This window comes from Catharus ustulatus, chromosome Z, assembly GCF_009819885.2.
Source record: "Catharus ustulatus isolate bCatUst1 chromosome Z, bCatUst1.pri.v2, whole genome shotgun sequence".
Classification (NCBI taxonomy): Eukaryota; Metazoa; Chordata; class Aves; order Passeriformes; family Turdidae; genus Catharus; species Catharus ustulatus.
The window spans coordinates 55615569-55631386 of NC_046262.2; the positions used below are offsets into that span (position 1 = coordinate 55615569).

At 37.2% G+C, this 15818-nt stretch overlaps 1 protein-coding gene across 1 annotated transcript in view; it reads right to left on the reverse strand.

Moving 5' to 3' along the window:
• Positions 1-4541: 4541 nt before the first annotated feature.
• The window catches only part of LOC117010416 (3'-5' RNA helicase YTHDC2-like), a 31110-nt gene continuing 19833 nt past the window's right edge, over positions 4542-15818 (reverse strand). The window contains exons 19-30 of the mRNA XM_033084866.2: positions 15636-15755; positions 15007-15279; positions 14436-14562; positions 13361-13566; positions 12744-12939; positions 11551-11660; positions 9984-10273; positions 9389-9566; positions 8320-8523; positions 6737-6919; positions 5474-5577; positions 4542-5323 (exon numbers count right to left, since the gene is read on the reverse strand). Of these exons, the coding sequence (XP_032940757.1) occupies positions 5515-5577; positions 6737-6919; positions 8320-8523; positions 9389-9566; positions 9984-10273; positions 11551-11660; positions 12744-12939; positions 13361-13566; positions 14436-14562; positions 15007-15279; positions 15636-15755 (1950 nt within the window). The 3' untranslated portion in view covers positions 4542-5323; positions 5474-5514. The remainder of the gene's footprint in view (positions 5324-5473; positions 5578-6736; positions 6920-8319; positions 8524-9388; positions 9567-9983; positions 10274-11550; positions 11661-12743; positions 12940-13360; positions 13567-14435; positions 14563-15006; positions 15280-15635; positions 15756-15818) is intronic.

Here is a 15818-nt window from a genome sequence, read left to right on the forward strand (position 1 = left end):
CACTGCGCTGCACCTCATCCCGTGACACACACAGTGTACAGGAGCTGTATTCCTGTACAAGTCTCCCGCATGGTCTCCACTGGGATCCAGAGGCTCAGCCTGCAGTCAGCAGCCACACAGGACCAGGCACACAGCCTGCCTGTGGCAGCTTCCTTGGGCAAGCAGAACCCAGAAGTGCCATTGCTCCACTTGGAGGAAAACATCTGCAGCACATGTCTGCCAGGCCCTGAGAAGAATGAGAAGGATCTGAGTGTCATCTCCCACACAGAGTCTTCTCACGTGCTGAAGACTAGCACACAGCTAGATTGCCACGCATCCCAGGAGACTTCTATCAAATACAGGAGGTGTATCATGTAAAATATCCCTCACAAGAAACTACCAGGATCTACATTCAGACATCACTCCCCAGCTGGATCTGTTATGCACCCTTTTCTACAGCTGATAAAATCCTGAGGAACTTTAAGCAGTTAGACTTTCACCACACTTCTCTAGGTCTATTTGTTTTTCTCCCACAATAGGCCACTTCTCATATTACACTTCATTTAGGCCTTGGATCACCACCAAAGGGAAGACAGCTGATTTTTTCCTCTAGTTTAACATGTCCAGAAGCAGTGCATCAGCTGAATTCACCCCTTCCATATTAGGTACTAATTACCTGCAATCCAGCCAAACCGAGTATAAACCCCTGGCAGGATTCATGGACTATAGGTCTGTGATCTAGTGTGAAACTCAGCATCTCTCTATTTGGGTCTGGATCTTAGCTCCATGCTGCACTTATCCTCACCTGAAATTAAAGCAAGGAGGTCCTTATGATCTTGCAAATTCAGAGATAGTATTTTGTTTTACCTCTGTTACTCAGCACCTTCTGTCCACCAGAAGATATGACCCAAATTCAAACTTTTATGGTTCCCATAAACCGTCAATAGATACATTCCAGTTGCCCCAGAGGCCACTTGGAATGCTCCAGGGGACTGCAGAACAACTCCAAACCCACTTAAGGCAAGACCAATACAAAAGCTTTTATGTAGTTTCATTACACAATGTTTCATACAGCTTATTTGACAGCATGAAGACAATTACAAAAAAAAAAAACAAACCCAAAAAACCAGAAGAATAGAGAAAGGCACCAAGTCCACAAAATTCAGTTTATGCCAAGTAAGAGTACCTTGTGCAATGGGAACACTGAGAACCTTTTAGTACAGATTTTCTCCTCCCCTTCCAGTTTCAGATCTAGGGAGAAAAAGACACATTGCAGCTTCTACTCGTACAAAGAATTAAGTTTACCTCTTAGGATCCTTGTACTCAGGATTCCTACAAATGGCATGTTAATGAACAGCAATGACCACTTTGATCATGTGGAGAGAAAGAGAGGGTAGCAATCAGAGAGGACATTACAAAACCTTAGTTTTTCTCAAGCAAACTACATTCAACTTAGGCTCAGTATCCTCGTTTAAAGTGTGTAAAGCATGTTTCTAATAAGTATACCAATTTCTTCCTCCAATTTCAATAATACGGCTGATGCAACAAAATCATACGGAAAAGAGTTACCACACTCGGTCACTATTTCAGCAGCAAGGAGGACCCTCTTCACTGTATTCCTGCTATAAGATCCAGATAAAAATCACAGGTTATCCAAGTTAAGGAAGACATGGAGACAAATCATAGAAAACTCCATACACTTATAGTAAAAGAACAGCCATTTTCAAAATAAATGCCAAACAACTCTCTCCATAAAATAAGCAGTTATTTCTCTCCCATTCCAATTCAGAGAATGAGAAGGCTTCTGACATGCTAGTCAGAAAGAGCTCCCCTTTATCCCTATATCTAGCATGGTTTTTCTTGATTACTGTTCTGCAGATGTAATTTTGTGATTTTCCCTAATGATTTGGATCATTATTCAACTTCCCTTTTAAAAAGAGGAAATCTTTGGATAACCAAACTGCTTCTGCCATCTGAAATGACAGCGTGAGAGTTGGTGTCATACTGAATACTCATTAAAGGCCCAAAGTGATTGCGTTACCAGGTGTCTTAGGTTGCAATACAGAAGGCGAACAAAAGTGTGTATTCTATCACCATCTGTTGAAACCAGCTGGAGCAGTGATCCTTATGTCCATGGGAGATATTCTCTGCTAATGGGCCATCTGTTAAGACCAGGTGGGGCACTATTCTTCATCTTTTCACAACCCATCCTTCCTCCAGGGAGGTATCTTCTGTTAATGGGCCTTGAGTCCCACTGTATAACTGATAAAATTACACCATCCCATTGGGAGATGCTCCAGCCAGGGAGAGGAGCCAAGCCTTTACTAGTTAGATAAAAACTGAGATTTGGAACATCAGGGCAGCCTTTTTCCACTGGATTCCAAGGAAAAGTGGATCTTTTCCACATCATCACTGGACCTTTGGAGGGAAACTGCACCCTTCTACAGGACCACTGCTTCAACTGAACCACTTTTGTCACTCCAGGGGGACTGCAGCCACCACTGAATTGGACTGCTACCAACACCCTGCCTGATGGGGTGTCAGGTTGTATTCTGATTCTGCCAACGTTTTGGGCTTGTTCTTTGTAATACTGTATTTCTATTTTAATTTTCCTAGTAAAGAACTGTTATTCCTATTCCTGGATCTTTGCCTGAGAGCCCTTTAATTTCAAAATTATAATAATTTGGAGGGAGGGGGTTTACATTCACCATTTCAAAGAGAAGTTCCTGCCTTCCTTAGCAGACACCCGTCCTTCAAACCTAGACACCAGGAAAGTGGCTAAATGAGTGATGGAGGTCAAGGCTTATGAGCCTTCAGAAGTTGTGTGGTAAGAAGGTAAATCAAAAGTCCTCAAAGTAGATGTTCAGTTGTCACTTCTCTTCATCGTGATACAGTCATTTTCTTCACCTGCAGAGAAAAGCTTGAATACTAGCAAGTGTATACTTTGTGAACGTATCCATTCCAAACGTCTAGCAAGAGAAAAACTGAACCTTTGCCAAGCTTTCAACATTGATGGGAACATTCTACAGCTGAAAAACAATACTTCCAGTAATTCCACAAAATGCACAACCATCATATGTCCTCTATGGTTCACATAGCTCAAGTGTGAAACAAAACAGTGAACAAGTTACAAATCCTGGCAAAACTACACCAGTAGAGAATCAATCTTTCTTCAATTGTGCAGGAAGTTCAGAAATATTTCTTATGAGAAGCATCAGAAAATGGGTTTGATTTTCAGATTTTTTTTCAATAAATTAATTACAAATATCTTCCCCAATCTTACTTATGTTAAAAACTAATTAAAATTTTACATAGTTACTGAAAATTTGAGAGCAGCATAGCAGATACTTAGGCTAATTTTTTATTTTCCTACAGACCTTTAGTACACATCCAATTAATTATTTTCTTGGTTTTCAGCCTGCTATGTTAGCAATTTCTGTTAAGTAAATATGTTATTTTTATTTTCTTGATCTGGTAACTCTTTTGTTCATTTTTTGTTCTCATTAGACTCCCCATTTTTCACTTCCAGCATCCTCAACAACTAACTCTCATTTAATGATTAGGAGAAAGTGGAGAAAGTGGCTATTTTGTCACACTTGCCAATTTTAGGTTGAGTTGGACTCAATGAACTTAGAAGTCTTTTCCAAATTTAACAACTCCATCCATGATTCTATAAAAAACTGGCAGAACACATTCCCACTGAAAGAGACAGTCCTCCTACAACTGATTTTGAGAGAATGGTTGCAGTGCAGCTAAAAACTAACTCTGACATTCTATCTGTCTGCTGTCTCAGCCAGAATGTGGATTTGAGCAGAACCTGCCGTGCATGGCTTTTCTTGGGGAGGCCTGTTTACAAAATGACTGCATTGTGATTGGCAGAGAGAAGTAGCAATGTGCAAAAAATCTGACTGCTTTCCAAGTGCAGGGTTTTTGTAGGTTATCTTGACTATTTTTATATAAAATAAATAGAGTGCTAAACTAGTTTAAATGTCTCCCAACAGAAAAAGGAGAGAGAGATGGATTTTAAAGAACACTATTTGGTGCAAACAGGTCTCCAGTTCTGGATTCAAGATGAAAACATATATACATATATATATTTTCTAAATTTTTTGTTTGTTTGTTTGATTCCTAAAGATCCCTTTTCTTTTAAATCTTTGGATATCTTTTTCGTCTCCTGCTCTTTCACAGCCACTCATATCCTTGGCACCCTTTTTACTGACTGCACCAGATCCTGCAGTAGCCTGTTTCAGGTCTAACTTAAGTTTCTAATGATGCTGTGCCAGAATTAACGAATATATGGGATAGTCTGAACTATGAGAACATCCTGAGAGGACATGAGAAACTAAGTAGAAGTTCAGAAGCAGAAAAAGCTCTAGGTTCAACCTAAGAATGAGCACAGTGCTAACAGTGAGAGCAGACTGAATTTGTAGCAGCCTTATGGTAATGAATGACTAAGGAAAAGCCCAATAAACCAAAACAACAATAGTACAGAAAAAAGTGAAGAACTTGAAAGACAAGGTATAGAAACAAAAATTGAAGACTACATTGAAAGATTAAGCAAATTGTACTAGTAAGTATCTTTTATTTTTTATAAAAGAAGTAGAAATCTTATAACAATGCCCAAGTTAGTGAAATACTAGAATACCATTTGGCCCCAAGCCTCTAAAAGACTGTTTCAGGTTGTCAGTGTGAGTATTTTTAAGTATTTTAAAAAAAGTTGAAACTGGAAATACCACTGGACCAATCCACACTCAAAAAAGTCTCGTGCTTCTCTCCCTCCTGTATTTAAACTAGAATTCAAAAACTCACATTCTCCAGCTAATCGTTTGTACGAATATATTCTTCTCCCTTGTACTGTCCATACAGAAGTTAACCAAACAATTATGGAATCTCCCAACATATCTGGAGGCATATCAATTTATTTATTTTACTCAAACTGCAACAATTATTTAACATTAAACTTGTTTCTTTCATACATCTACTGGATTGAGAAGGTTTTTAAATGTAAACTGTCTGCTGCGCTATTTTAAACCCACAAACACCTTATATGTGGTGCATTGCTTTAAACTTAGCTTTGAACTTTACCTCATTTTCAAATATCTGCATACTACTGTAGAAAAAATAATTCAGTCAGAAAAAAGATTGGTGGATAACCTTATTGACATTTTTTACAACAAGAAAACACTGAAACAAACGTAATTCCCTCTTCTTTTTTTCACTGCTAGCTGCATATTATGACTAAGAGCTTCAGCACTTAGTTTCTTGTACCACCTTCTTCCTTATCTTGGTAGTGTAGACATGCTGCTGGTTCTAGTTGTTAGAGCTGATGTTTCAACAATATCAGCTAGAAAAAATCAAAAGGAAGAAAATATTTAGTCCTCTGAGTACCTGCTCTTCCACAAGCTACAAATGACAGTACTGTAATGATACAGTGTATGTTGACACCATTTCCTCTATCATAAAACCAAAACGCAACACATGAAATAATAACTACCTCTATCATATTCTCTGACATGCTTAATCAGTTGAGTTTTTTCATTCCAAAGGAATATGGTCCCAAAGCTTCAGCAACTGCTCTCCAACTTGTGGTTCCAGCTCCTAAAAAGGATCAGGAAATCAGAAAAGTTATAACCACTGTGCATATAAAAAATTATGTATTACAAAATCCTTAGAAGAGATTGCTGGTGGTCTTTCTGAAAGAGCTGTTACTTTTGCTATTGCGACATGTACTAGAACTATCCCTACAACAGCAGCTCAAAAGGAGATTAAAATATTTATAAGCAATCCTGGCCTACAGGTTAGTTGTTTTTTGTTCAGGCAAGATATCACTTCTTACAAAAGAATTCCCAATGAACACACCACCTCAAGAATAGATGCACCATACAATTTGTGCCTTCCACAGGTCACATCCTTGTTAAATAAAGATCATTACTGTCCACATCTTTTAAGTTTAATTCCATTAAATGTGGTGGAGAATGCAGAAAGGCAGGTCACAGACAATGCAGTAGTTCTCGGTGGAATCACAGATATGAATGTAAATAATTTATTTTTGATATTATTGAGATTCTTTAGGTCTTAAGAGACATTTAGAAAAGAAGCACTGTCAATTTCAGTATGTGCTACATTCCGTTCTCACAGTATGCTCCTTTCCTCATTTTTACAACTGAAGAGGTTTTGGGGAAGCAGTGAGAAGACAATACAAAAAGTTTAGCTCCAGAATCTTGCATCAAGGAGATACTTTGGGAGGGGACCGAGAAGAACCCGAAAAACTGCCACAGAGAATTCTTGTGCAAATTCTTTTCTGGTTTTTTATAGGTATATTTAGCTTTAACAAATTGGAGAACAGTATTAAGCTTTATTCTACCTATCTATTATCAAGATTCTCTTGGGGCTTTACAGAAAATGCTAACCTCTAATTATGAACAGTTATGAACAGACAATCTTGGGGAACACATCTGAATCAAACAGGAAACAAGCCTTCAGAGATTAAAAAAAAACACCAACAAAACCCTATTTATTTTGGAAAAATCCAGCTTTAAATATTTCTTTAAACAACATTAAGCAAGAAACTGGTTTGATTTCAACAAATTCACTGCTTCAACAGTAATTCTGCATTAGCAGAAGGTACAGTGCATACCAAGGAACTGTGATTCAGATTAATACATGCATGAGCACAGTTGAGTTCAAGGTTGAACAAGCTAATGAACAAAAAACACAGATCTACCAAGTAAAGAAGACTTTAGAAGAGAATAACTACCTGGCCATCTCTGCTTATTTGTACTTTCTTATTGTCATTCCAAGGGTTGAGCAAATGATGTGCAAACTGAAAAGGAATACTTTCTTTTCGGATCCATTCCACCTTAAATACACCTCCAAATCCAGAAGATCTCCAGTCGTGACTTTTCTCACACCCTATTGATGAAGCCATTCTAGCAAAACCCTGGAAGAAAAATTTAAATATGAAAGAACAGACATAATGAGAGCATATCTATTTTGTTGGAATTAAATAAATGACTGAACTTCATATGAAACTTTGAAATTAGTTTCAAAGTGATTCAAACACTCACTCACATGAAGCTGGATTTTCCAAAATATTTACACCTAGAAAGTTAGAAGCATCATTTGTTTTTTCCACCTCAAATATACCATCTAGAATTTGACCACAAAGGGGAGATGTTTCAATTCATCTCTCACAATAAGCATTCAAGGGGTTTTTTTTAAGCTCTGTAACAAAGGTTGAAAAGCTGTTGTAAAAACATTTAAAGTGCAAGGTATTAAGATGAATATTCTATGTCCATTAGATAGTCTCCACTACTTGTACAAAATTCTTTCAAAAATCCATTCCTTCCTTCCCTTGTTCCCTCTCTGTTAGCAAACTTTCATATACAATTAAAAGCATGGAGCTGTTCTCCAAAGAACTAAGTCAAGCCTCCCCTCCCAGCCTTCTTGTCTAAGAGCACCGACACAATAGCCCATTTTCACATTCAATTGGCATGCTGAAAATTACTTTCTAATACAGCATTTGCATTTGCCAAATCACTGTAAATTTCCCCACACATATGTACATTTCACCACAAACCTTCACTGGTATCACCAAGATCTCTATGTTTGGACTGATTCATTAAATTTTAAGTTCAGCTGACTCCTATTAACAGTTTATAATATATAAAGAGATAAACTGAACTTTCTTTACTTGGAACAATTGAGTTTAGGAGGCTCTACAACACAGCTAATCTGCAACTGCACTAGTAGGTCAAGTCTTTACCTTTAAACTGGCTACAAATTTGTCAGTAAATTGCTGACAAATACCTAACTAAATGAGAATTCAAGACGGCTCTGGAAGAAACGTGGCCATGACTTTCCAGTTTCCTAACATCGAAAAACAACAGTTCCAGCAAAACAGTTTTTATTAAAATTTGCATTAAAGACATATGAGTTTCCTGGCTTTAGAAAGTTGTGACTTGATTGTGTCTTCTTGTTCACTTACAACATTTATTTTGGCATGCAGAGAAAAAGGCAGCAATCCCCCGCTTTGTATGCATTTTTCTTTTGTTCCATTGCTGCTGTTTTAAAGCATTTATGTACAGTAGAAACATTCTGACTCATTATCTTTGGATGCAATTTAGTTTTATCCTTTGCAGGAAAAACTGAGTTCATTAAAAGGGACTATTTTGGAGAATAAAGTACTCCTCCTCAGCAACCAGAGGCATTAGCACAATACTCTACTTACTAAAAAGTCAGAAGTCATAAGCAAAGCCCTTCATACTATACACAGCCGTTTGCTGCACTTTCCTAAACCACCACCCACCAACAACAGTTGGGAGTCAGCCAAGGACTCACCTGGAAGTGTCCAGACCCTTGAACAGAAAATATTAAGTAAATCATGCTGCTTTCCCAAAAGGCTCCATTCAGTTTTCGTTCATTACTTAGTGTAGTGGACCATATACCCTTCTGCTGAGAAATCTCAATGTTCTGCAAGTTGTTACTTTTCATTATAAAGTACCGAACTGGCATATTTTGTCCTGGTGAAGGTGATTTGGAAGCCTGAAAGAATTAAAATAAATTAAATTAATAAATGCATTAAGATACACTAGGATTTAGTTCTGAAGTTTTACACACATGCAGACAGATCCTTCTATCAGCTGTTCTTGTCAGAATTGACTTGAAAGTATTTACATCTATTTTACATTTTTAAGGATTTTTCAAAATTATAATTCATTCAGAGGGCAAGCAAACAATTATGGCAGAACAGGCCTACATAGTCTAGTGATTAATTACAATTCTTTGAAGTCTGAGACAACTTCAGATGACACAAAATTAATCACTGCAGACTGGTAGCCTGCAGCACACTTGCATTTCCATTTTCAGGAAACAAATTTTCTCCCTGTAACACTGCCTGAATTAAAAAACACAGGGAGATTTATGAAAATAACCTCACTAAAATGTATGCTTTATTAAATAATCATCAAAAATACTACCAAGAATTCATAATGAGGCAGATAACACAAAACTTGGAGAGAATCAGTACCAATATATGCTGTAACAGAAACAGAGGAAGATAGAATACACAGAGTTCATAAATGCGTGTACTGCATGCAGTGTCACTGTTTACTATAGCATGTTTCAAAAAAAGACAACAAAAAACCAAACCCTCAAATTTTTTTTCTACTTTGAACAGCTTTACTTCAGAAGTCTTCAAATAATAGTATTTTTACTGTATTAAGTGAGTATAACAAGGATATTTATTCTTGATTTTCAATTTCAAAATAAATATTATGAGGTTGTTAACAATGAAAATCTAAGTTAGAGTCTTAATTTATCAATACAATACCTGATAGCTGCTGAAGAATATCAGCAAGAGATTCTATTAATTTTGAAAAGCAATGTAATGTGCTTTTGAGAACTGTACCTTTCCAGCTATTGGAGAACATGGACTAGCACAGGGGCTAGGGAAGCTACTGCTGTCTGCAGACTTCACTGATGATCGATCTGACCTGTCATCAGAAGTTTGTCTGGAACGTAAAATATTTTTTTGTTTGTACTTCCTTGGTTGATGAAGTATGGGACGTGTAGACTTCACAAGAACTCTAAAAAGTAAAGGCAGATACACAACAGACCGTGAGTTTTGCAAGAGATCACAGAACAATTTATATCTACATATCAGCCTACTTGATGACCACATATATTACAGTAATTCCAAAACATATTTAACACTAAATAAAAAAAGCATGCATTCATTCTGAGTGTTATGGTTAAACCTCTTCTGCTACTTTCCAAGGAGCACAACTCATGGACACTATTTCTGACTGCTCTTCCAAACAAACAGTATATATATGAAATAGTTCTCAATGAAATCAAAACTACAACAGAGTATAGGAGAGTATCAAAGCTTTCAGCTTCATTTATACGGTTTCTTTCTTCTTAATACTAGCAGAAATTCAAGTGATGTTTTTATAGATATATAAATTACAAGCTGCAGTCCCTGGAAGATCTCAACGTCTTACTTTCCAGCATTAGAGGAGTCAGAGAATTCAGTTTCTGCTGTACTTGTCCTGGTGTTGGTTGACCTCCATGTAGATGCGAAAAGACTGTCTTCAGAAGCCAGAGGTCTTGGTCTCTGACCAATTCCTGAAGGTTGCTGCAAACCTGTAGACTGTTCTTCAGCAGTCAAAACAGCTACAACTGCTCTTACAGTTGCTTCATCAGCTTGAGACCATGATTTAGAAGGAGCTCGCATACGACGCAGAAATAAGCTGTGCCATTTTTGTCGGAGTTGCAACAGCAAACCGGCAGCCTGCAACGAATTTCAGTTCCATTAAAGACTAATAAAAACTAGATCAGTTAGACAAAGAGTACCCCTACATCTTACCTATCAGGCAGCAGCTGGCATTCTGGCAAACTGAAAGATCTGGGGGAGGGGAAGAAAACCTCACATTTAAATTAAGCTGTTATCTTTTCTTTCCTCAGGTCCAAGGTAATTTTTAAACCATTTCATGCAGTACAACACAATATTTAAAATTCCATTGTAAATACACAGGATTTTTCATTTTTCACTTTAAAAATTTATCTTCTCTTTAAAAGCAGTCTTTTCATGTCTAATGCCCTTCCTGCCAGTCCAGTTTGCATTTATGGGCTCTTTAGACATACTTGAACATACTTCTAAACACAATCAGAGCTTCACAGTAACCAGAAGACTTGTATCTTCAAAGGCTAGGGTTTTTTTCTTCTTTTTATAAAATTTGACAGCAATTTTATTTCAGCAGTTCCAGTTTCAGGTGCTCCATTTTAGTCATGCAACTTTAGTCATCCTCTCAGAAAAGCAAAGACACCATATGCCATTTTTACTGTTCCCGCAACTCCTGCTCAAATTCTGGTTAACTCAGCTCAAGCTCAGGTTTTGTGTGCTGGGAGCACCACAGAGGCAATACAGGGAACCACACAGAGCAGAAGGGCCATTACGCAGCCACTATACCTGCAGCTTGTTGCTCCTTGCAGCCACTCTCTTTTGTCTGGCAGTTTCTCTAAAATCTGCTAACTTATGGAAATGGATCAGACTGCCAAGCTGGAAATCATAAAACATCAGCTTACCCAAAGTATTTCTGAAGCAGATCCAACAGCAGTTGACTGTTGAGGCTTTCCTGCTTCCCAGTGCAATATGTGGGACAGCCCCACTATGACAGAGGACGAAGGATGAGCCCTCTTGCAGTTGGCTAGGTAACTAATTCTTTCTTCTTTTTGCTCACAGGTGCAAGATTTAAGAGTTATGGGTTGTCATAACCCATAGGAAGCCCTACAACTTGGATGTTGAATATGTGAATTCACACAATTGACTAGCCTGGCAATAAGACATTGAGTCCCTGTTTGTATGTTTTTTGTATTTCTTACTGAACTCATGAATAAAGGTTAACTCATTTAGTATGTTTTCCTGTAAATTTGAGAGACCTGAAGGGATCACAATAGCCATTCTTACAGTAAATTTTTGAGTATCCAACTGTTATAGGAATCCTTTTAGGATGGTATGGTAAAATATTCTTCTACACAAAACAAGCATGGAATTGATAGATTACATACTTCAGAGTCCACTCTGAGGTGAAGCCATTCATCTAGCTTCAGTAGTGATACATTAGAAGTTGTTCTGTCCTCCATCTCACTGTCACTGCTATCACTGGACACCCTGTCTCCTGAATTAAGTATAAAACGTGCATTAACATTTCTGTATTATTTACATTTACATACAAAAACTTGAACATTACTGTATTACCAGCAATAAGCTAATTTTCCTTCTAAATTTTCACTTAAAATGTAAACACTTGTAGACACACGTTTTCCTTTCTGCATATACACCCCAGTGAAAAGCTTTACATAGTTATGAGAACAAGTTCCCAGACCTCTTAAGGGTCCTACTACATAAACACCTTCACTAATGTGATCTCTTTCAAGTACCTTCATCATTAACAAGCCGTTACCAAACTTTTGGCTGAAGTTGGTAGTAAAACCACACATTGCTCTTTGCTTTATATCTTAGTATAACAATATATGTAAAATCTCATTAAGAAAAAAATATAAATGCACATGGCTATTTAGGATTCTTTTTTCTTTTTCAAAGTACAATTCAATGAGCATTAACACTGTTTTAAGGGTAACAGTTCAGAGCAAGTCAGGAAAATCATCTTGGACTCTTACTTCAATTTAAACTAGTATCTCTGCACAACTGACAACAGATAAGATTATTTTTGCTTGTATTCTTAGAGTACTCCATTTAAATATTAAAAAATGGAAATTTTAATAAACTCTCTACCACCTCTAGTTAACAATATGGCTAATTGACATTAAAAGTTATCACTAGAAAATAATGTTTCAAATGCATGCGTCAACTGGAAGCAATATGATTATGTGCCATGTTAACTGTAACTGCATTATTCCATTTGAATAATCTGGTTCAAAGTATCAAATAAACAAGGCTGTAGAAAAAATATACATACTACACTTTACAGCAAAAGTATTGCCTTTAAACATTTCGGTTGCATTTTTTTTTAAACTATACTGCAATTTCTGAGATTCCAGAACTGTAAATGTTATGAACTTACAAGGATTCACAAAACTCAAGGTATTTGTTACACAGCCTATAAATTACTCCTGAACATCTACAGGACCTATATATACTCTTTCATTTTAAGAACTAGGAAAATATGTAGAAAATAGACTTGAAAAATCCCATACTAGTATAATACAAATGCAAATTTGAAATCCAGACTTCAGAATACCTTCACAGGATGCAGATGCCTGTAAAGCATTACTTGGTAACCTAGCTGGTCCGCAGAAGAGAGCCACAGTGACAGGTGTTACAACAGAACAGCACCTGATGTTTGCTATCCTGTGAGCTCTTGTCATTTCATCATATATCAGCCAGTCTGTAGGGAGTGCCTGAACAGCTGCAGTTTGGCCATTCACTGGGGGAATCTGTGCAGGAGCAAGTAAGACTAGGTTATTTTTTGGTCTATGTGCATTTAAAATCAATTTTAACTTAGTTCTTTAGGTATATAGAAATATGGAGACAAACATTTGCATATGCAAAAATATAAAAAAGCACAAGTATATTCAACCAGACTTACAAGTTATCCTATCACCTTGAAACAAAATATTTTGCTTTGAAAGAGAATCTAAAGAAATACCAGTTTCAGAGCAGAACATTCTCCTCATAATAATGAGCAGAGATTGTTACTTTTTCAAAATACTTTTACAACTAGCCTTTTCTTTGCAGTATTTTATCCTGCACCACTTAGCAGGACTAACTGAAATACTGGAAAAAGAAACCAACTCCATTTTTTTATTCTATCACCGTTCAAAAAAACATTTTCTAAAAAGTTCAAACTGGCTTTACCTTTTTATACTGAGGCTGACTAAGAACAGAGGTAGGATGAAGTCGCACTTTCTTCTCCTTTGGTGCAGTTAAAACCAGGCTCTGTCTGTCTACGTGCACAAGATTGGGATACATCCCAGCCACTAAGGCAGCTTTAACTACAGCCCAGTTTTCAGAGTTAGCATTAACATCTCTAATATCAGCTCCTCCTCTGGCTCTAATAAAACCTGAAGAAAGAAAGAAGCCAAGTCTGTGTTATATTTGCTTGTATTTAAGACTTACTTTTTTTGCTTCTCAAAAGGAATTTGGAAAAAAAATGAAATAAGCTACAAATTAGTTGCATTTTTTACAACTGCCAACATTAATAGCACGAGGAATAAACTCTTACACTGAATTTCTTCCTGGTAAGGGGTTTCATGATAATGTAGAATAGAATTAGTTTTTATAATACTTCTTTACCTAATAGAATATTAGAAATTGTGTTGTTTAATTGCAGCTTGCTTACAACTTAGCATGAGTGGACAAGCGTAGGTGAACTGTTTGTTAGCATGAACAGCTAAGCAGGGAACAGATACTTCTGAATAAAGGTTGAGACCTTGGAGGGGCTGCCCACAGTGAGGCAGTAGATGACCCCAGACCATGAACTGCCACTGGATCAAGAAGAGCATGTGAGGCACAAGCAGGGCACATGAAGATTGGGTGTACTAATGGCAAGGGTTAAAGGGATTTCCTTATTCTTTATTCTGACACTCTCCAGGGACAACAAGCTTCAGCTGAAATTAACTGACTCTGCCTCAGAACCTAGGGTTTGAACTCATTTCAACAACTGCCTCAGGAAAAAATTCACTAGAACATAAAAATCCAAGGAAACAAGTCTCACACTGCTAGATATTGAACATTCAGGGTGTTCTCATTTATACCAGGTGTTCCCCAGCCTCATTTTCTCACTCTAGCATCTCCCCCATGCACAGCATGAATATGTACTTTTTCATAGTCTTTTTCAACTTAAGGAAGGAAAATGACAAGTGAACACTATTCTCCTTACAATTTGCATATAACTCTAAAATTACGTCAAAACTTTTTCCAACCTATTTACCTGAGGCTCTAAGCTGGCCAAGCAACTGTGTTCGCATTCCTACAATGATTTGCATTGTGGCTTGAGACAAGAAGTTCTTTTCACAGAAGGCTCTCTCCCAGCCATCACTGCGGGCCTTCTGCCATGCCTGTAAAGAATAATTTTTAAGCATCTGCCTTTTAATTAAAAATCTAAAATTTAAAAATGTATCATTTTAGAAGTTACATTTAGGTCAATAAAATTAACCAAAGCAAATGTATCAAACCTGTTTTTTTTATTTAACTACTAGATTTTTTTTCCCCATTCCCTAACTGACACATAATGACAATTATGTTATTTTAAGTTCATTCTGTTATTACAGAGATCGCTATGTCAAGATTGCTATTTTAAGTTATCCATGTAATAGGATATAAAATGGCATCTCGCTGGAACTCACAAAATTTAACCAGGTTTGAAAAGATCAGAGAAAATGTGTCCCTCACAAGTCTGTGAGTCCAATATAGAGGAAAGCCATAGTCTACCATCCTATGTCCAGCTTGGCTGGTACGTCATCCACTCTGATGTGTGAACAGTCCTCCTTCCAAAAGGATACCTGGAAAGCCCTGAGAAGCACCATGTGGTCGCTGAAGGTTCCTGCAGTAAAACATTTCCTACACAGCATGGCTGCACGCTTTTGAGAGGCCAGTGTGGGCAGCACAAAAGGGTCTCGGTAGGCAAGAGAACAAGCTATGGTAAGAACAGGATCCAGGCACTTCAAAACAATGGCACACAACACCATTTTACCAAGGTGTGGCTCCACTGGCAACTCAGTGAGATGATAACCAAGTTCAGTGAGATCTTCCCAAGGGTCCATGGCATCTATAGTCTGTTTGAAAAAAGAAAAACGATGGGCGTGTAGGGACAAGGGGAAGAACAGGAAAGGGGGCAAAATTAATTTACAATGAAAGAGGAAGGATACAAATATTGGATATTACCTAGATTTTTTCTCAAACACTAAAGAAGCAAGTCAAACTAGACTCAGTTCAAGACAAGATTTTACAGTAGTCTCTTCCCTTAATATTGAAAAATACATACACACACAAAATGAAACACACAAAAATTCCAAGCATCCTTATGTAAGTGAAAAAGACTTTCAGTACAATTAAAAGTCAGTAAGATATGTTACCACATCACAAATACTGATTAAACACAATTCCCATCTAAATGTATTCCTCTGCTGACCTTGAGCATTTGCAGAGCATTTTTCACAATTAAAGCTGGTGGAGGATCAGGAGCTTTCATAAGAAAGTCAACAACTGGACAATTAATTGGAGCCAGAAGTTTTGTGTGTAAACAAAGCTCCTGCAAGTTAAAAAGAAGAAAAATACTATTAAGGATTGCTAAAGAGAAAATACCTTCACACCT